The following is a 20824-nucleotide window of genomic DNA, read 5'->3' on the forward strand; positions in this document are numbered from 1 at the left end:
TCGTGTCCGCGCCCTGTCCAATACATTCCCGGGGATGCTTGAGCGCCAGCGCCATCATGTTGTCCGAAGGGGGTCCGATGTAGTTGCGTGTTTACTGATACCATTACCAGCCTGTAGGAACGCTCTCGGAGCACGGATCGGACTGATGAGGGTTTCTGGTCTTTGTTTCCGCCAAATCACACCGTCTTTTGTCGCCGTCTGTTTGTCGAGCGGGGATATCGCCAAGGCTCTTATCACTTGTCCAACGGAGCATCAACGCGAACTCGCCGAGGCAATCAACCGTGTGGTATCAGCGTAGTAACACTTAGTCACGTCAAAAGCAGAGATCAACAACTGGATCTTGGCATAAGCTTCTAGAACCCGACCAGCCCTGTGCTTTGCAACACCTTTGACTAGCCCTGGGATTGCGTTGGGCTGGTCTGGGGAGAGAGAGGCGCGTGCGACTCCGGCGACGCAATCTCAGATGCTACACAAAATCTCCCAGAATCCGCCTTGCAGGAGCGCATCTGCGTACACTGGCACCCAAGGGTTGGATCAAGGCCGATCTTTTTTTTTTAACGTGTTTTGCATTGACAGCCAGCCCGCTCTCCTGCAGAACTACTAAGGTACTACTGTAAAGTCGATTGCGGGAGCGCCAGATGCGACGCTGCATCTTTACTTTATTCACCATGTTGGGCCTAGGTGGCCAACGGCCGGAACGTCGCTCCACAGACACGAATCGCCTCACAAGACGCGACGCTACGGCTTCCGTCGGGACCTCGGAGTTTGCTTTTCGTGATTGTCCGCCTCAGCTCACGGACCAAGTGAGCACTGCCATCCCTTGGTGTCTCTCTCGGGGTCTAAATTTGGCAAAGGGACACATGGCTTGAATGACTTGAGACATGGCAAAACTGAGTGCGGATGGCAAAGTGTAGAGAGACGATTTCGATTCTGCCTTTCCCTCACATGCACATGCATTAGTAGACACACACAGTATGAGCCTATTGATCCATAGGCAGCTACAGCTGTGTGTTGTGGCCTCACCGTATCCCTAGCAGCCTCATGACCCGTTCCTGTGGGATCTAGCGCTACTACCTCGAGCCGTAGAATGGTTAGTTGCAGTTCTCCGTAGACTTGTGACCTTTGTTGGACCAGAGCATCGGCTTGTTGCATTCTAGCCTCTCTACCAGCCTTCATCTGATGGGAATCTCTGCCATGGAACCGCCCTGGAGGCACACATTCTCATCAAGAGGCATGGAGTCAAAGGAAACATGTTGCCAATAACATATCAATCGCCTTTCGATGAAGTCACCCCCAGAAAGATGATGTAGAGAAAGACAGGTACCTAAAACAATGAGACGCTCTACTTCAGGAACCACATCCCTCAAAGCCTCGAAACTACTTCTATGCCCTCAACAACTCGTCCAAAACTTTGCCTATCGCCAACACCTTCTCTTCTTCCAACCTCCCTCCTACAATCTGTACTCCAACGGGAAGCCCCATCTCAGCCATCTCCTCCTTGCGATCCCTCCAAACGCTACCTATCCACTCATCCGTCTCATTTCGCGGAGCGTAATCCCACTGCGCGTCACAATCGCCAGCCTCGACTTTGCCTCCCGGAAGGGCCAGCGCCACATAGTCAACCAAGTTCCATACCTTGGTGTAGCCCGTGTATCGGCTTGCTTGGTGCGGGACTGCCGAGTGAGGCATGACGGGCATGAGGATCGCGTCTACGGTCCTCCCCGTCGCGGGAGACTTGACGGATTTCCATTTTTCTAGGTGAGCTTGTCGTAGGGCGGCCTTGCGCTTGTTGAGCTGCCAGTAGTTGTACACGGAGATGGCATCGCCTGCGTTGACGAGGCTTTCTATGGCGGGTATAAAAGGCTCTCCTCCCGCCTCTACATCTTGTCGAATGTCTTGTCCGCCGTCGACGACGAATAAGTCGTCAATCAGGTCGATAGATTCGGCATGGAGATCTAGTGGCCAGTCAATGACTTCATGGCCTGCGGCTCTAAGAGCTGCCGCTGCTTGTTGCAACACTCTGGTGACTGGCGGATGAGGCCTGACTATGCCATCGTCAAGAAAGAGGCCGACTGTCAGGTTCCTAGAAGCATATTCGTCATACATGTTCTGCCGCCATGCGACAGGCGAGACATGGTGGTCACTCTGCCACGGCTCACGGAGAATGATTTCTCTCGTGGCATGGTGGATGGTGGAAAGGGAGCGACCGAGCGGACCAACCGATGACGGTGAATGTTCTTGGCCATCTGTCGACACAAGACATCCCCAGTGCGGCAATCTCGAGTTCTGCGACGCATTAGCTGTTTTTTTTTTCTCGTATCACTGGGAAAGAAGCCAATTCGTAGACGTACACTGCATCTGAGGCCGTAGAGACCCATCATGGAGCTTGGGATACGAACGCTCCCGCCAATATCTGTCCCCCACCCCAAGATGCTGCCCTTCATGTATAATGCTGCGCCTTCACCACCGGTTGAACCTCCTGGAGTATATTCTGCGTTCATGGGATTCGTGGTCAATCCATAAAGCGGATTGTCCGTCTCTCCCCACTGTATGTTGTTAGAAACGTGTTATTCCTTTCTCTATACTTGAAAGACTTATTCTATACCATGATGCTTTGAGGAACGTTTGTCTTAGCTATGACGACGGCACCCATTGATCGCAGCATTTTGACCAGCGCAGCATCCTCAGAAGCAGGCTTGAGTGCCCTCACAGTGTATCCAAGTGAGGTATCATAGCCCTTGACGTTGAACTGGTCCTTGAGCGTCACTGGAACTCCGTGGAAGGGGCCAATGGGTTTGCCATTTGCTCGAAGATACTCATCCAGCCTTTGAGCGTCTTGAATGGCTTCGGAGAAGAGCACTTCCGTGAGGCTGTATTCCCAAAGGCTAGTTGTCAGTTATACAGCTACATGTACATTAAGCAGCTAATTCAGAGAAAGGGGGGCTTGCCAATTCGTCTATTCTCGCCATGGTTAGATGTCTGTAGAATATATGCACCCACTCAAACACGAGTATACAAACTCACCTTGTTATGGGCTTCAATAGCTCTAAATTCGCCGCCACAATGTTAGTCAATCCAGCGGAACCTGCAAGAGTGAAAGTCGCTACCTTGTAATGTATGCCTTTGCCACATCTTCACTCTTCAGTTCTCCCGTAACCAACAACTTTGATAGAACAACAACGTCATCAATACCCGTGATGTTTTCTGTCACGGCTGGATCCTGATCGGCGATAAAGGCATCTACGTCTGACTGCCTTTGCTGCTGCTTTGCCGCGACGGTCTGTCTCCAGTCACGTTTGGCGCTCATTGTGTCAACTGCCGACTCTAGGACTTGAAGTCGGTGTGTCTTCGGAACGGCCTCGATGCTCAATCTCTCCGCCAAGAAATGAATTCAAAGATGCTAATTGTCTCACAGACTGCTCACTCCACAAAGGCAACACAATGAATCTCCGTTGTTCTTCGGCGTTTACGCTGAGTAAGTACGCTGAGTAATAATTTGTCGCTGATGGCGCCAGACCTTGCCCGTCACGGAACCGGCTCTCGGCGTTTCACCACTACGGAATCTTCCGTTTACAGGTCGGCGATTTCAAGCAAGGAAGAAGCCGATTCCGGGACGAGACGGTAAAGCTGCCGGTCGTTTCCCTCGAGTTTGTGTTGAAGATTTTTTTTAATCCAAATAGTCTCAATAAATGATTTAAAACAGGCTAACTCTTAAGGGGGTGAAATTGGTAATTGCCGATATCCAAATAGAGTTGAAGTTTACTAACAGATAGTGGCTTTGTGTTTAGTGGAATGTTGTGGAACCTGCATGTACAGCTTAGATAGTGAAGGTAGAAACAAAAAACTAGAATTGAAATACCCAGACTTTTACACAAATATGTTGAAGGTCCAAGACTATATACATGTCTATATGCATCACACAATTTCCGTATCTCGATATTCAGTAATTACGTGTACTCAATGCTACCAAATTCAGGACTCAGTTCATGCGAGATGCAAAAGAAAACCAAAAAAAACACTATAAAATTGTATAGATGTTTTTTTTTTCGGCAACCCCCTTGCCAGTCTATACTCCCAAGTGGGGGACAGAAAAACCAAGACAAAGAAGATTATCAACGCCTACCTAGTAAACTATACACCGCCCGTTCTTTCAGTATCTACAACTATATCTACAGTTCTCTATTAACTCCTACTATATCTATATCTTACCATTAACTACTACTATATCTACATCTCTTTAGTAACTACTACTATATTTATATTTCTCTAGTAATTACTACTATATTTATATTTTTTTAATAACTGCTACTATAGTTATATAGTTAAATTTAGGTGTTAGCTAAATAGGCGTTCTTTCATAAAGGTACTAGATACACTTAGTCATTAGGGGCTTATATTCCTGCATATATGCACTTATTTCTTTTGCGGTCTTGCTTTTTCTGTCCTCCACTTGACTCCTAGGTACAATTTATTTTACCAGGAACCGCCAGCTCAACCAAACATTGAGCTGAAAAGTCGCCACCACCAATCCTACGGTGTCACCGAGTCGAGCAACGTCATGCATCTCCAGGGATTTGCCCGATTTGCAGCATTTAATGATACTTTTCGTGGTACATTTCATCATTTGATTGTGCGTTTCGTGGCGCACCTTCACTGCCTTTCCATTTATGGACCAATTTTCCATTTAGGGAACAATTTGTCATTTATGAACCAATTTGTATAGTTGAGGGTTTAGATCATCGCCTCTTACAAACGAACTAGTACGCGATATAAGCGACCCTAGCTACATCCAGGCGGTTGACTTCACCGTTCTGCTTCCTTTGAACCGGATAGAGTTAATGGCCGTATACAGAAATCTTCAAGTGCCCGAATTCCTACTCCTAGCAATGAGCTATTGATCGGAAATACAAGAGACCATGGACCTTTTGACTATCTCTTTCCGCGATAGGCTTGATGAAGCAGATAGTCTCATACAGGCCTCGCGTCTACCAAGTCCATATCCTAGTGTCATTGGAAGTCAACTTAACTTAAATTTGTATCATTCTTTATCACCCTTAAATTCTCCGACTTTCGTTACTCTATGCCTCTTTCTGTCTGCCCCTTGACGCTTAACTCCGGCTTCTATCAACGACCGGGAGAAGAAACACTACTAGGATCGCCTTGAAATCCTCTATGCCATGCAGAATGATAACCAGGAGAAGGAACAGGAAAAAGAATTTAGCTTTGTCGAATACACCGACGCAAAACTCCCTACCGATCCAGCCGTCCGCAACGTGATCCGACGACATGCTATGCGAAATGTGGCCGAAACGCGACGTCAAAGAGATAACTACGGCAAAATTGGTACCAGTGGTATCAAACAACCTCCTAAATGGATCTTGAACACAATTCTAAAAACTTCGGGCTCTGCTCAGTCCTCTTCTTCATCAGAGGCAGCATCTGCTAGTCGTGACGATGCACCAGCGAGCGTTATTGCTCCCACCAGACGCGAATATCCAGCCGGCCCTTCAGCTCCACTGCCAATGGGCATTTCAGAAGCTACATTTGCCGAAAACTTTGCAATTCTACATCTGGTAGAGTCACTCGCGGGACTTCATCTCGGTGTCAAAGCCCAACCATCTCCCAATCCGAGACTAGAGTTACATAAATCGCAGTTTCCTCAAAGCAAGACTCTACTATCTTTCATTCCATCTCGCTATGGACACGTTACATCGTTGACATGTGCCGTGGATTGCCTTGCAGCCCGTATTCGACAGATCACACTTAAAGACGATGGCTTCTCAGAGGACTCGGATTTGGAGGTCTATCGTCTATACGACAAAGCCTTAAAGGCTCTTCAGGAAGCACTTAATGATGCGGAGGAGTGGAAAACGCCGGAAACACTATGTGCCGCGGAATTACTGGGGTTCTTTGAGGTATTGACCATGTATAGCTTCATTGATGACGTTTACTAAAGCATCATTGTAGCTTTTAAATGGACGGCCAGAAACAGCGCATTCTTGGACACAACATGCCGCGGGCGTAGCTCAGCTCATACAGTATCAAGGGGCCAGTCACTTCCAGACAGATTTTGAGTTGGCTCTGATTGCGGCCTACGTTGGCCCTTTGGTAAGTAACATCTACTGTCGCTGAGCTTGAAACTTGTTCTAATAATATGCGATTATTCAAGGTTCATGAGGCGTTTCTTAACCATAGGACGTGCTTCTTGGCAGAGGATGAATGGAAAAGAGTGATACGAGAGGCAATTGGCGGTGGCAAATCCAACTCAACGGACGATAAGAATGCCGTGCTCTCTCTATGGACGCATCTTATAGACGGGCCGAATCTCTTCAAGAAGATTACCGAAATGGTACTAACTCCAGAGGCAGTTCCCGCCAGCGATATTCAAGAAGCTGTAGAAGGCCTCATGGACGATTTGCAGGAATTACACGAATGGCTAGGCATGAAGTACGACATTCACAATACCAATTATCCACCACAAAGTACAACCAGCAATTTCTATGCGTGGCATATGAATTTCCGACAATCCATCATCAACCTACAACAACAGAGGAACGCTAGCTGGCCAATCCTGCAAGGAGCATGCATAACATCCTGGCTCACGAGAGTACGCCTTCTCACGGCATTGGCACCCGCTCGGTTCCACGATCTGGAGATGGTGAGCCAAAAGTTCGCTTGGGACATCAAGAGCTGGAGGACGAATTCGTCGTCTCTTGTGAACGCCGGCTTGCTGGGCGGCTTGTTCATGTGGCAGACTGTGTGCGTGGGAAAGGTGAATTGTAAAACGAATGCGGTGTGGACTGATGGATGGTCTTCGGGATGGTATGGGCGAGATAGAAAACATGGAGGGATGATTGAGAAGGAGAAATTTATGGCGTGGTGTGATACGATTGGGATAGATGTTGGATGATAGAGTGGAAGTGAGGTGTCCTGAAATTGGGCTTGTTATAAGAAAGCATTTGCATCAGTTTATACATGAACGCAATAGAAAGAGATAAAGACATTAAGTTTGATATATGGAGAATTTGAAGACCAGTATTATCATAACATTATAACTTGGGCTGATATTTCACTTTATATACGTCTTTTTCTTAGTCAAGAAAATGTCATGGAAGTGACACTGTAACAACGGAGGGAACTTCTAAGTGGCCTTTACAACTGCGTATAAATCTAAACGACGGCAGACTGGGAAGCATAAAAGAGAGACCATTTTGGTAAACCAAACCAAAATCGAGCCATATAAGTACACTGTATGAATCTCAAATCCCACTTGTAAGATATCAAACATCTAAACTCATGTACAACATAAAGCTTCAATCAAGCAACTGACATACAGGAACCAAGCCAGTAGCGGAAATAATTCGGGGTTGCTTATGAATGATTGACAATGGTCAACTATGGAGTAATAAACTCAGCCTCGGGATATTCTAATTCAAATCACAGCTACGGTGAGCTCAATGAGCTTAACAAAATAGTGTCTTAGGATTAGTGATGGCCTCACCAAGTTTAGTAATCCAGTGCAGGATTACAAAATAGCTTATTCGTCAAAACTTTTGACGAACCTGTTCTGGTAATTCTTAAGATTGGAAGCCGGATGAATGAAATGTGCATATTCTCTATTTTACATATTCGCTAATTGTACTACCAGAAATACAGAGAATAACATAAACTTAAATTGCGTGATCGTTCAAGATGTGAAGGCATATCCGCCTAGCCTGGCGTACATATATCTAAAATCCATGCCTGGATTCTTCTCCAACATATCAGCAGTCATCGACGCCGACCGTATATCCCCAGATGCCGCCATGTATCTCAGCGTACGAATCGCCCAGGCGCGCAGTTCAGGGTTTCTCGATGCACTGCCGGCTATAAACAGTGCTGGAAGGAGGATGCCGCATTTCAGTGTCTGAATGCTGGAGAAAGGAACGCTGTTATTCGGGCGGGCGGCGGGGAGGATAAACGGGGGTACTGCGGCACAAACATCCTCGGCGAAGCGCTCCGTACGACTCCATGATTCTGCAAGTGTGTTGCTCACTTCATCAGACCCGTCATCCTCCAAATGGGTTTGAATATACGATTGGAGCTGAAGCTGCATTATTCGAACAGTGTTGCGCACTTGCGCTGTGAAATGGTCCCTGTAAACATGATAATAATCTCTGAAGATGAGAGCTCGATAGGCGGGGTCCTCCTCCGAAGCCATCACTTTCCTAGGCTGCCATCTCTGGGATACGGTATCCTCAATTTCACGATACGCATCGTGGAGGTCCTTTGCCGTTGCAACAATCTCGCCATCAGATAATTTCCCCTCGGCGACGTCAATTCGAAAATTGATCATCCGTTGGTTCATCTTGGAAAGGCGCCACTTGGCGTCATCCTTGTCGTGATATATGTCGAGCCTTCGCCCTAGTTCCGCCACACCTTCCGGGATCCGGTGAGAAGCAATGTAGCAGCTGATGAGGAGGGTTATAAAGAGTTTGTTGGCCAATGTTCTGCTGATTTCGCTTCTTATCATGTCATTGTAGCCGCGGGCCTGGATTAGCGCTAGAGCCCCATTGAGATGGGCCAACCAAGGCGCCGCCGCCCTGAGGTCACGACCCATGATCTTCTCGTAGAGGTCGAGGAGCAGCACCGACTGCAGCGTGGAATCGGCGCTCGAGAGTTCTGGATTAGAGAGAGCCGCATTGACTCGCCGTAGAGCAATCATGTATTGCTGAGCTGCTAGTCGGAACAGCTCCCTTGATTCTACCGGGTTCTTATTGGCCGCAAAGGCGAGACTGGCTGCGTCTACACTAGCTGACAAGTGGTCATCCGCTTTTGCCTTTTCGTACAGGGAAGGTAGGATATTATAGCTGCTAGATAAGCCAAACACATAGTGAGCAAAGAAGTCGTGGCGGGCGCGCACATTCCACGGCGTCTGCGGCTGCGGAATCAGGCTGCTGCTGGTGTTGGGCAAGATGACATGATTTAGGGTGCCAAACTCCAGAGGCGCCGTCGTTGCCTTGGAAGCCAGCATCTTGCGCTCAACGCTGCGCGTCTGGTCACGGAAGATGAGCTCGTTTGGGTCTCGGTATCCAAAGCACGAGATGTTGGCCCGCAGACACTGGCCACATCCATCCTTGCGCAGGTCGCACTAGAAACCCCCATTTCCGCGTTAGCCAGGAGAACCTCATGTGACTGATGATGGTGTACAGGCGGGATCCGTACTTTGAGCTTACGCTTCCTACACGGCAGACAATCTTTGGAGGGTCCCCGATAGACCATTTCGTCAAGTTCCGGTGTCTAGTTTGATGTATGAATGGCAAGGGGAGTGAAGAGGTACCGGTACAACACCAGACCCCTGTTCTGTTGCGCGCTGACGGATGACAAACAGAGCTGGCACTAGGAGACGATCAGGGCGCTAAACAGCGATTGCACGCACTCCATACAGTCGACGGCCTTGTCGAAAGATGAAGATTCATTGTGCAATGTCCAGCCTGGGCGTCTGCGGAAGTTGGTTGCATCTCGGAGCTAAAAGTCGCGAGTCGGTTCGCCTTCTACGTAACAGCGGGCGCTAGGCCTACAAGGGCTAGCGTTCCGGAGTTTTAGATCGGTGGATCCCGTACCTGCCCCCTTCCAGAACGATGCACGTATTTGGCATGCCGAGATTCGTTCCTCAGGCATTGAGATCGGGGTTATGAAGAGGGCGAACCGACTTTATCTCTCTTCCAAGTTACATTTGACTTAATTGCTGCATAGCAGATCGAGCCGCCGGGGATAAAGCCAAGTCAAACCGCGAGCCCAATGCCTATTTGGGGCATGATCTCTAAGCTTCAACGGCCGCGGTTGGTGTGCTGAAAGACAGGGTATCCACCGCTCCGTTTCGGCCCTGCAAGCCATTAAAGCAGCCAGTGAGCGAGTTGACGATGACTTCAAACAAGTTACAGCTCGGAGAGATTAAGTCCGGCACTGATATTTCCACCTGGTCGCTAACTCCGGGCGTCGCAATGTTTATAAGATGTCGCTTGAACCGGGTCTGTCGCAATGGCTAGAATAGACTCGACCCAACTTCATAATTACATCGAAAAACAGACACAAAAATGGTGTTTCAGTATAAGCGTGTTCTCCTTGTCGGCGCCACCGCTGGCATCGGCGCTGCCATGGCAGACAAGCTCATCGAAGAAGGATCCAAAGTCATTGCCGTTGGCCGTCGCCAGGAGCGGCTTGATGCCTTTGTGGCCAAGCACGGCGCGGAGCGTGCCAGTGCCATCCGGTTTGATGTCACCGACAGGGCTGGTCTCGACGCTTTTGTCAACAAGTAAGCATGATATACGCCGTAATCTTGTTGCGTTCACGAGTCAAGGCTGATCAGTGACTGGAATTCAGGGTTGTCCAGACGTACCCCGACTTGGACTGTGTCTTCCTCAACTCGGGCACCCAGACCCAAGCCAAACTTACTCGCCCACAAGAAATCGATCTTGAAGCTTTCCACCATGAGTTCAATGTCAACTACACGTCAGTCGTGAACCTCACCATCAAGTTTCTGCCTCATCTCCAGAAGAAGGATTACCCCACCAGCATCATCGTCACAGGGTCCATCTTGGGCCTGATTCCCGCCTTTGTGATGCCAGCGTATAGTGCCTCTAAGGCTGCGCTCCGAGCCTTTTTCGATTGCCTTAGACGACAGAACCAAGGCTTCTCAAAGGTCAAGTTTATTGAGCTGTTGCCTCCAGCTGTACAAAGTAAGCGTTCTACTTCTCCGGATTCCGGCGAGGGCACTTGTCAGTGATCAAAACTGACGTATTTAATAGCTGAACTGCATGATTACATGGGCATTGAGCGTGGCCGTGCTCTGGGCATGCCTCTCGACCAGTTCACTGAGCAAGCATACGCCCAGCTTGCGACAGATAAGGAGATAATCATCATCGGAAACCTTCATGGCTCTACCGTGGAAGCTACGCAGGAGTTTTTGGAGAAGAGGGGCGGCATGTTCAATGCCATTTCCGACGCCATGGCAGTTCATTTCCAGCCCTAAAATGAGGGACCTTGGACAGTTATATAGATCTTTCGAGCAAGCGAACAACTAACAAACGGAATTTTGTTTTGCGATGCCTCACATGTCCATTTAGTGTTTTGTACGGCTGTGCTGTGATGTCCCATTTCCAGGCTGGATGAGTATTCAATCCGCCACACCTCTTCCCTGACGTTGCCATAGGTAAGCGATATATATGATTGATATTGTAAGCCCAGCCTGTTCTAAACCAAAAGTTTGATGGCCGGAAACTGTGGGGCATCGGCGTGGGTGGAGCCCCGAGACCCCGGAGCTGTCATCGGGCTATCCATCTCCAACTTTCTGCTATGAGGTATTGAATACCAATGGAATGATGGACACTTACAGACCTCGGAGTGGTCCATCCATAGCCCTATCTAACCCTCGTTCGATTTATCCGCGTCCAAGCTCCTATCAAAAAATCGGGCGATGGCGCAAACTTTAATGCCCTGTTCCGGACACAGAATCTCCTGATCCGCCCACCCAAGCACCGCCGACGTCACCTAAACGTCGTCGGAGGCTACAAAACTAGTGGGAAAGAATTCCATTTCGAAGTCTCGAGATTCTATTTGAATTCAAGAATCTTGAAAGACTTGATACCAAGAATTGCAAACGGCCTTCTTGCTCATTTACCAGCAATCGATCCAAGCACACCACCGCTTAGAAAATGCTCTCTTACATCCACACCATGACCCCCCCTACAAAAGTCTTCTTTCCCGCGTTTCAGCTACAAATCTGTGGGGAGCTCTTCGTGCCGGAGCCAGGGTCGCCGAATCGCATGGGTGCGGCGGTCGTCATAAGCCATCCGATGACAGGCGTCAAGGAGCAAACGCCGACGGACTACGCCAAGCTCCTCTCCAGGGCTGGCTTCTACACGCTCATCTTCGACGCCGGGTACCAAGGCGAGAGCAGCGGCGAGCCTCGCGGGCTGGAAGACCCCCGCCAGCGCGTGGAAGACATCAAGGCGGCGGTGAGCTACCTGACAACACTGAGCGGCCGAGTGGACGCCAACAAGATTGGGCTCCTGGGCATCTGCGCCTCCGGAGGATACGCCTCGTACGCGACACAATCAGACAGCCGCATCCAGTGCCTGGCGACGGTGAGCGCAGCCTGCGTAGGGCGCATGACACGCAACGGCGGCGTCCATCCGCACCACAGAGAGAACCCGCAGGCCATTGCCACGGCTCTCGAGGCCGCGGGCCAATGGCGGTCCCACGCTGCAAAGAACCCGACGTCCAAGCCCGCGGCGCCCGTCATGTTCGAGACGGACCCATCCAAGGTCGCCGAGGGCGCGGATTTCTTCTTCAGGGATGCAGCCGCGTACTACGGTACGAATCGCGGGAAACACGAACGATCTACCCAAAGAGTCCCGCCGCAGAGTTACGACCTCATGGTCAGCTACGACTCGTTCAATCTACAGCATCTGATAGCGCCACGGCCGCTATTGATGATTGCGGGATCAGAGGCGCAGACGCTTCATTACAGTCAGGCTGCCATTGACCAGGCCAGGCGGCCCAAGGAGCTGTTCGTGGTGCCGGGCAAGAACCACTTTGATCTATACGACGACCTGCGAGAGACGGGACCCAAGGTGGTGGACTTTTTCATCAGCGGCTTGGAGTGAAAGTTTAGAACAAAAGACAAGGAGAAAGAGAGAGAAAACGTACTTTGCACATTACGAGGCGTTCGCAAGCTGTGGTTTCTGGGTTAGGGATTTGGAATTTGGAATTTGATGTGTATAGTAATCAGGCGGGTTTACGCCGTGCTGGTGTCGAGGAGCTGGAGCCAGCATATCTTGCCGCGCAAATGTTGAGTAATCGGAACGGAGTCATGTCGTGCTAGCATGTTTTTGCCCAGCCGGCCTCGAACAACGAGTCCGTACAGCATGACGAAGATCTGCCATCCAAAGAGGTCGGAATCGTGTCATAACAGAGAAGCTCCGGGGCTTCCCGTTCCCTCGGGAGGCTCTATATCCGGCACGAGGCAATACCGACGAGGATGATTTAGAGATGGTGAATCAAGAATTGGTTGCGTTAATTTGTTCAGAGGAAGCTCATTATTCCACCAACCGAGTTTGAGCGTACATTTTATCAGCTCGTTGATTAGACGGGATACAAAAGAAACAATAGTCGGCCGAGGAAGCCCAGCGTTTGTGGCGCCCGCTTCCGGCCTAGTCGCCGGTGTATGATCTGCAGCCTTTTAATAGGTAGCTCGAGATGGCCATGCAAGCCAATCCTAATCCTAATCCTCCCGGGCAGTGATTTGTCTTGTCGTTCGCACGGCATTTCTGGGCCTGCTTCAGCTCGATTCACACGGAAAGGGGGCGGTCCACCAACGGCCTACAGTGGCCTAGCTGGAGGATTGCGGGAGTCGATATTACATGTAATCAAGCCGCCTATCCCACCCAGCATTTAGTCCAAACGCACCTTTTTTTCTCCTTTCTTTTCCTTCTCTCTTGTTGCTTTTCCCCCTTGCTTTCTTCTCTTTCTACTACCGTTTGCTATTTTACTCCAGTCCACCCTAGTCACGGCATTCGGTCCCCCCCCCCACGTTTGTTTGTTCCCTGCACGGCCCAACTGTAACGCAGCGTCTGACAGGTGACAAGTCGATGCACAGCATAACGTCAGTTTCCGCCTCCAATTCCTTAGTCAGCCGCTTCAGGTCCCAAATCGCCCTTCAAGCCACACTCTGATTTCCAATCGCGACACCAACAAAACATCGCCAAAGTCACTTTTTCTCCCGTGGCCCAGCATCGCCGTGGGCTCTCGTATCGTGCAGGTCGAGGCAAAGACCCGTCATCTCTCAGCTGCATGAGATGCCCCTGCGAATGCTCTCCCTGCTTCCATAGAGCAAACCACCAGACCGCGGGCGTAGCCTCCCTTGCATTCAACTGAGACAGCTCGATCGCTCCAATTGGCCCAAGTCCGAGATTTATGAGTCAGCTGCGTTGTTGGTGCTTGGTTAGGAGACTAGGTCGGGCCATTTAAAGAAATGCTGCCGTTCCCCTCTTCTTCTTCGTCGCCTCTTCGTCGTTCCATCTCGCCGTCTCAATCTCATCTACTTGAACCACCGATGGACTCAGACGAGGAGACGGACCCATTCTCCATTGTCTCGTCAGAAATCGAAGCCCAGATAATCCTCGGCTTCGGAACTGCCAGAAATGCACCTCCGGAGAGGGCAGTCGAGGCCGAAACGTTTGCCTACCATGCTCTAGTCAGCGAAGGAGGCCGTCCATCACATCCTTTGAGCCTCCTCAAAAGCATCGTCTCTGCGCCGGGCAAATACCGTGACATCTTAGCCTTCTGGCAAGACCAGTCAGACGAGTGGCAGGTCTTTGGCAAGCAGCTGACCAGATGGAGGATGTTCCTGTCTCACCAGAAATCATCTCGGCGCCCACCCCGATTCCCCAATCATCTCGAAGAACTCACTGAACGGCTGGAACGTCACAGTTTTGCGCTTCCTCCTGGGTTTGATAAGCCACCAAATGGGTTCTGCAGGCATATAGATCAGCAGAACAAGTTGGCAACCTGGATAGAATATATCAACTACGAATTTACCAGGCGCGACGAGTACGACAAATGGCTCGAGACGTGCCAGCCGGGCTATGATGCAGCTTTGGCTCAACTCATGGATGCACAGGTTCTGGGCCCATTCGAGCAGGTCAGGACGCCAACGAGTGACATTTGCCGCCCATCCAGCCTCGAAGTTACCAGGCGAAGGGACGAACGCCGCAGGGCTGAGGAGGAATGTGAGACGGCCAGGAACCGATTAAATTGGAACGATCCGCTTGGGGGGCCGCGAACTAGCCAGCAAATGGAACGAGAGCAACGCCTATACACAGAGGCCAGAGAACGGCTAAGAATGATTAACAAAAGAGGCTATATAATCGCAGACTTTGCTCGCAAGACACACGCCTATCGGTTTGCCCAAGAGAGATCAGAGCGTCACGAGCTGCTCTTGCGTTGGGCGCTGGATCAGATTCCCTTGATCGAGGAAGAGCTCAGGAAGGAGGACCAGCTGGCCTTGGCTGGCAATATTCGAGGCGTCTCCCCCATCTGCGACGGACCGCCGACGAAGCAGTCTTTTCCGCTTTTCCAACAACTTCCGCCCGAAATCCGACATCGCATCTGGGGCGAGCTGATCCCGAGGAGGCCAAGCGCGCACTTTTTCGACGTGTTGAATCACCAGCGCAGACGTCATCTGGCGCCGTCCTGGTCCACAGAGGAGTTTCGCGTGCGTGCCACCACTTCACGCAACTCTGGCTATCTATCCGTGTACACTCTCCTGGCGACCTGCCGAGAGTCGCGGCGTCTCATCGAGATATACTACATGTGTCGACATCGCGGCATAAAGTGTCCTCTATCAGGCGGCACCATCAATTTCAACGAGCAACCGCCGGATTTTCGGACATTTGACTGGATCCCGTTTGACGATTTAGTCATCTTGAACTTTCCACCTATCCAGGTCCCTCACCTCCCGGCAGGAAATGCCTTCACCCTGTCTCCTGGCCCGAACCAAGCCGCACGGAACATTGGCGTGTGTGTCCCGACGGAGATTATGAGCATGAACCACTTCAGTCCCACAGATGAAGGCGAGGGCGATGACGATGCTGCGCAAATCCCCCTGATTCCAGAGTTCATCAACAAGCTGCACAGACCCATTCACCCGGATCATGAAAACGGCGTCGTTCGCCGGGGGATCTGGAAGCTATACCTCATCGTCGAGGGGTGGGTTCCGAACCACACGACGATGCAGGTATCAGTGGGCATCGACACCAACACGTCCGTAGACAAATGGGCAGCCAACTACGTGTGCTGGCTCTCCCACTCCGCAAGGAAAGAGGAACGGACTCAGCTGTGGAAAAGCATAATGGGAGAAAACCTGGAAGACGACCAGCCCCCTGAAGACAGCAACGAGCGTCGGCTGTGGTGGCTAGGCTCGGGAGATTCCGCGCTGGCGTCCCTCTGCCCGAATGATTCCGTCCAAAAGTCCGCCGCGAGGAGGTTGCGTGAGTTCATGGAGACGCTTGCCGGAGCGTGTGACTTGCAGCCGTGGCACAAGGGCTTCAATGGCGTCGAGGCCCTGGGCTGGCTGGAGCCCGCGGGCATGGATGTGTTGGAGGCGAATCCGTGGGATGTAGTGGACATTATTCGGAACCGAGGCGGACGTCCGCCTGCTCAGTGGAAGGGCCGAGGGCAATTTTCCAACTGAGACGGCGAGTTGATGGGTTTGATTTGATAAAAGGGGGGAGAAGACAAGGCAAAAGATCTGATGATGATAATGAGCAGGAATACACACCATCTTGGAATTGCGATAAGTTTATCTATCCGAGCTGAAACTGAGATACCCCGGATACATTATACACCTATATTTCCTCTTTGTATATGTACTTTCTTTCGTAGCCTTTCCATGGCTCCTCTAGGATGCGGTTCATTTAGGCACTACAGGCATTATCACAGCGTGTGGAGTACAAACCCTGAATTTATTCATATCATTTGTCTATGTCTATCAGAATCTGTCACGGCCGCTGTTAAGCTCTGTCTCTTTTGTTTCTTCATCTCTTAGGATTCATTTGCGCAGAAGAAACTGAGGCTCTTTTGCGATGCTCTGTGTGACGCCTCGGCTTTTGGCAATCTCTTTCCGCAATATTGCCCTCTTGATGGGAGCCATCGCGGCAAGGGCAACCTCCTCTCTTCGTCAAAGGTCGATATTCACCGATACCGCACCTTCGATCTCAGCAATGTGAGCTATCGCCAAGAACGCCGACAAAGAAGAAAACGCGACGGGGTGGTGAAATGCTGTACTTGAGCTATCCTTGTCCCAATGCCCAGCACGTTGCAATCGGCCTTTGGACATTTTGGTTTTGTTTTGTCTGAAGCTGACGTGGGTGAGAGCCGAAAGGCCGTCGAACGGCATTTTCCGCCAGATAGGACAGAGTGCCGGGGAGAGTGGGTTCCCCGAGTTTTGCTCGGAGAATTGAATGCACCGGAGAAGAGTCGAGCACAGTATTCGATTGCGTTTGTGCTGCATCTTGAAGGGTTGCTCTGTTGTTTCATAGGCAGCTTCCGGTGCCTAGGTGCAATGTTGTGGTTTCCGAGACATGTGTTTGATAGCAATTCCCACCCAATTGATGAATCGCAGCCCGAGTGTCATGCATGTCTTCACCTCTCTTGAGCTATATCCCAAGCCAGGCTTCAATTCCAGTACGCTGTCATGTGGTTCAACCAGCGGGTGTTCGTAAAAGGGTATTCATCCGTCAATTATGCGTAAAAGTCGGTCAGGCCGCCGCGGGCTGCGGATTGTTGCCAACCGTCTTATAGAGGTCCCTCAGCTCAAACTCTTCGTGCGCACCGTCCGGCAGCTCTCCCACAACGCGGCCCGGCTGGCCAGCCACTATGGAAAAGCTCGGAATGACCATGTTGGCAGGGACAATCGTGCCGTCCAGGACCTTGACGTAGTCCTTGATTATGGCAAACTCGTTGACGACGCATCCATTCCCTATGGACACATGATTGCCGATGCTCGCCGCCTGCACCACGGTGCCCTGCCCGATGAAGACGTGGTCTCCGATCCTCAGCGGCATGTACGTGAAGACGCCCTTGTAGATGCGCCCGGGCGGCCGCAGCAGCACGGCGCGCGAGAGGAAGCAGTAGCGGCCGATGGCGACGGCGGTGGTGTTTTGGGGGGTGGTTCCGCCGGACGAGGGCGGGGGCGCGGCGGTGCGGACGAGGTCGCCTCGAATCATGACTTCGGGCTGGATGACGGTCTTTCCGCCGAGCATGATGTTTTGAGTGCCGACGAGGACGGCCTTGCGGGCGACCTTGTTGCCGGTGTCCTGGATGATGATGATGATGCCACGTTAGTAGGCGAGGCTTTCTTCTTCTTCTTCTTCTGGCCAAGATGCAGTTTTGACTATGGCTATGAAAAGATGAGAGAGTTTGCTTACCGTTTCGATATAGTCTCCTTTTGCTGGACGGCGCGACATGCTGGGCGTTGTTGGGCAGAGGTTGGTGTTTGATGCTAAGCTGGTTGAAGTTGCAGATCACGAATCAATGCTCTTGGGCACGGCTGTGGTGGGGGAGCGGTTTTGTAGCTTGAGCTATGGCCACCTCCCACCTGTGACAACTTGCAGCTACACTTGCAGCTACACTTACAGCTACTTACACTTACAGCTACACTTACAGCTACACTTACAGCACACACCTACACCTACATCTACAGGCAGCCTAACTAGAAATCCATGCGAATGCGACTCTTGATCTCGATTGATGGCATTCGCAACGCGTGGCCACGGGGTATGGCAGTGGAGATTCATCCACTCGCATCATGTCCAACGCCGTCCACTGGAGGTAATTTATCAAATGTTCATGCACGCACACGGACAAAGAGGATTCTCGTCAGGTGCTGAGCTGCATAACGCCTTAGACCGAATCCCGCCAAATCCTCCAAGCACGGAACTCGTCCCCGCCATCACTTTTTAGCCCTCGGGCTCAACCACCCAATCCAGCGTCAACAGCTCCCCTGTCAACTCGTCTTAGCTGTCGACTTAGTCTGGCATCCAGGCCCTATTTCTGCCTCTGGCTTGTCTTACTTTGGCCTGGCCCGGATGGAGATGGTTTCCGCTTTCGCGTGCTGTGGGCGAGGCTATGGCTCGATTCATGGTTGAATATGCGAAGACCTGCATCCTCCCCCGGGCTGCCTCTCGTCTCGTCGATTTTTAGCTGCAAGGGCGTCGGGATGCCCCCAGTGAATGAAACAACTATTAATATATACTTCCGCTGGATCGTCATAGACTTCGCACGAGTTTAGTTTCTTTCGGTGTTTTCGTTGCTCCGGCTTCTCTCTCTTTTCGCTGTTTTAATATCCTCACGGTCGCGATGAAGAAAGGCATTTCTTGACGCAAACACAGTATTGCGGCAATACTCGGTACATGATCGCCGCGGCCATGCGACTTGGACCATTTCTTGCAATTCGCTCTCTAGAAAATGCTGCAACTCCAACCACGGAATTTCCCCAGCAGACGTCTCATCCAGTATCAGAGGCCGCAACTCGAACAGCGGTAGAGCGAGACCATTCGTATGCGCCGGATCCTACGTGTACTACTACTACACAGACATATCCGCTGCCCAGCCAAAGCAATAACACCCAGACAAACAGCGCCCAGACCGGAAACGATGGCCTTGACGCAACCAAGATAGGTCTGATATCCGGCATCACCTTGGGGATACTGGTGGTGATAGTGGCCATAGGGCTCTTGATATATAGCTTCAGCGGCCGAAACCCGAAAGAAGAAGCAGACGAGGATGCGGACATCAGGAGCTGCCAGGTAGAGCCAGGTACACCTCATGGTCCAGCGCCAGACTTTCCCACTCAACAGATGTACCAAACTGGCAGACACCGATATGCGCCTCTACCAAACAACCGGAACTCTACGTACTCGGACATCTCCATCTTGCCGGCAATTCCTGAAAGAGCCCCTGCTATGCTTGACCGGTGGGGAAGGGCGGATTACAGCTTGCAGCCTTTGATGGATACTGCCGAGTTGGAGGATGGATATACTTGGAACAGATACCCCAGGATGTCGGAACTGAATCCGACGCCGTCCACATACCGAAAGTCGGTGCATTCACGACCAGCCGAAATGGACAATAATAACCATGCCGGAAACCCAAAACCCGTGCATTTGATACCCCGAAAGCAAGTTGGAAGTCCTGTTAAGCTGCCACGGTCGAATGCATAGTGGGAATTGCTATGAGCTAGGTGCTTAACATGGCACAAATTCAGATTTCATGGCTACATGGTTATGGAGGGCTATTCAGAATCACAGATTACATGTAATAAGGAGCTATTGAGATGACCCAACGACTTACACGCCTGATATCAGGTGTGGCATTATGAGATACGAGGAGATGGACATATGAGCAGGAATCATTATCAGTTTATATTGCTACCAGGTCATAGCAAAGCCGCGAATATATATAAAACACAGTCGAGTTTGCTCGCGTGTACATGTACGACGCAAAATAAAATAAAAAAAACTGTAGTCTCTCATTAAACCCAAGCAGGCGAATCAGGCATGAAACTAATGAGACAGATGTGAATCCATAGCCAACCACGTCCATCTCAATTAGACAGATGAATGATGCTGAAGCTAGACGAAGCGAGCCATCAAGCAAACCACCAGTACCTCGACACTAACCCGTTTCTCTCCAATATGCATGTAGTCCATTGTTCAATACATGCACAGACGATCTACCGCATCCTTCGATGCGTGTCAGTGCTTGTACTACTAGATTCAAATACTGTTAGTGCAACCAGCGCGTTGGATGGATCGAGGAGACAGCTTGGTCCCGGTTAGCCCAAAGCAATGGCCAACCTGAATCCTTCGCCAACCAACACAAATGTGTTTTTTTTTTAACGATCCAACAGAAATTTCACGCTGTTTATAAGGCTCAACCATTTATAGCAGAAGAGTGTCCAGCCCAAGGAGCGGCTAAGCAGGTGACGCAACCGCCGGAGGTTTCAACTTCCGAGCAGCGCTTGTTCAAGGCAGACTATTGATATCATTCGCAACCAACGCTTTGGCCTTTTTGCGGGCCAACACCCGAGCCAGTGTGTCATAGCGAGAGTCAAAACTTAGTACAAATCATGGTTGCAAAGGATATGCGACCAAAGGATGACCAAATTCAAGCATTAGCAAGCAAAGACGAAGTAAGGTGGCGGATGCGCAGGATCAAGGATCAAAACCCCCATTACACTGCCTACCTAAATTACAAAGCCTCATCCCAGCACTCGCCAGGA

At 50.6% G+C, this 20824-nt stretch overlaps 8 protein-coding genes across 8 annotated transcripts; 5 read left to right on the forward strand and 3 right to left on the reverse strand.

Moving 5' to 3' along the window:
• Positions 1–1383: 1383 nt before the first annotated feature.
• Positions 1384–3307, reverse strand: Triagg1_747 (uncharacterized protein; the record flags this gene model as incomplete). The annotated part of the gene is made up of 4 exons (XM_062894608.1): positions 1384–2286; positions 2352–2546; positions 2606–2885; positions 3108–3307. The coding sequence occupies 4 exons, from the start codon at positions 3305–3307 to the stop codon at positions 1384–1386; spliced, it is 1578 nt and encodes a 525-aa protein (XP_062759971.1).
• Positions 3308–5177: 1870 nt separating this feature from the next.
• Triagg1_748 (transcriptional regulator family: Fungal Specific TF) lies at positions 5178–6910 on the forward strand (the record flags this gene model as incomplete). The annotated part of the gene is made up of 3 exons (XM_062894619.1): positions 5178–5915; positions 5968–6108; positions 6170–6910. The coding sequence occupies 3 exons, from the start codon at positions 5178–5180 to the stop codon at positions 6908–6910; spliced, it is 1620 nt and encodes a 539-aa protein (XP_062759972.1).
• Positions 6911–7687: 777 nt separating this feature from the next.
• On the reverse strand, positions 7688–9013 carry Triagg1_749 (transcriptional regulator family: Fungal Specific TF; the record flags this gene model as incomplete). Its single annotated transcript, XM_062894630.1, has 1 exon — positions 7688–9013. The coding sequence occupies one exon, from the start codon at positions 9011–9013 to the stop codon at positions 7688–7690; it is 1326 nt and encodes a 441-aa protein (XP_062759973.1).
• Positions 9014–10076: 1063 nt separating this feature from the next.
• Triagg1_750 (uncharacterized protein) lies at positions 10077–11011 on the forward strand (the record flags this gene model as incomplete). Its single annotated transcript, XM_062894641.1, has 3 exons — positions 10077–10294; positions 10363–10718; positions 10788–11011. 3 exons carry the CDS (start codon positions 10077–10079, stop codon positions 11009–11011), a joined length of 798 nt encoding a protein of 265 aa, XP_062759974.1.
• Positions 11012–11693: 682 nt separating this feature from the next.
• Positions 11694–12647, forward strand: Triagg1_751 (uncharacterized protein; the record flags this gene model as incomplete). Its single annotated transcript, XM_062894652.1, has 1 exon — positions 11694–12647. One exon carries the CDS (start codon positions 11694–11696, stop codon positions 12645–12647), a length of 954 nt encoding a protein of 317 aa, XP_062759975.1.
• Positions 12648–14095: 1448 nt separating this feature from the next.
• On the forward strand, positions 14096–16234 carry Triagg1_752 (uncharacterized protein; the record flags this gene model as incomplete). Its single annotated transcript, XM_062894663.1, has 1 exon — positions 14096–16234. The coding sequence occupies one exon, from the start codon at positions 14096–14098 to the stop codon at positions 16232–16234; it is 2139 nt and encodes a 712-aa protein (XP_062759976.1).
• A 1066-nt stretch (positions 16235–17300) lies between these two features.
• Triagg1_753 (uncharacterized protein) lies at positions 17301–18008 on the reverse strand (the record flags this gene model as incomplete). The annotated part of the gene is made up of 2 exons (XM_062894674.1): positions 17301–17858; positions 17970–18008. 2 exons carry the CDS (start codon positions 18006–18008, stop codon positions 17301–17303), a joined length of 597 nt encoding a protein of 198 aa, XP_062759977.1.
• A 945-nt stretch (positions 18009–18953) lies between these two features.
• Positions 18954–19763, forward strand: Triagg1_754 (uncharacterized protein; the record flags this gene model as incomplete). The annotated part of the gene is made up of 1 exon (XM_062894686.1): positions 18954–19763. One exon carries the CDS (start codon positions 18954–18956, stop codon positions 19761–19763), a length of 810 nt encoding a protein of 269 aa, XP_062759978.1.
• Between the last annotated feature and the right edge of the window lie 1061 nt (positions 19764–20824).

Source organism: Trichoderma aggressivum (assembly GCF_033847375.1).
Source record: "Trichoderma aggressivum f. europaeum strain CBS 100526 chromosome Unknown scaffold_002, whole genome shotgun sequence".
NCBI classification, from domain to species: Eukaryota; Fungi; Ascomycota; class Sordariomycetes; order Hypocreales; family Hypocreaceae; genus Trichoderma; species Trichoderma aggressivum.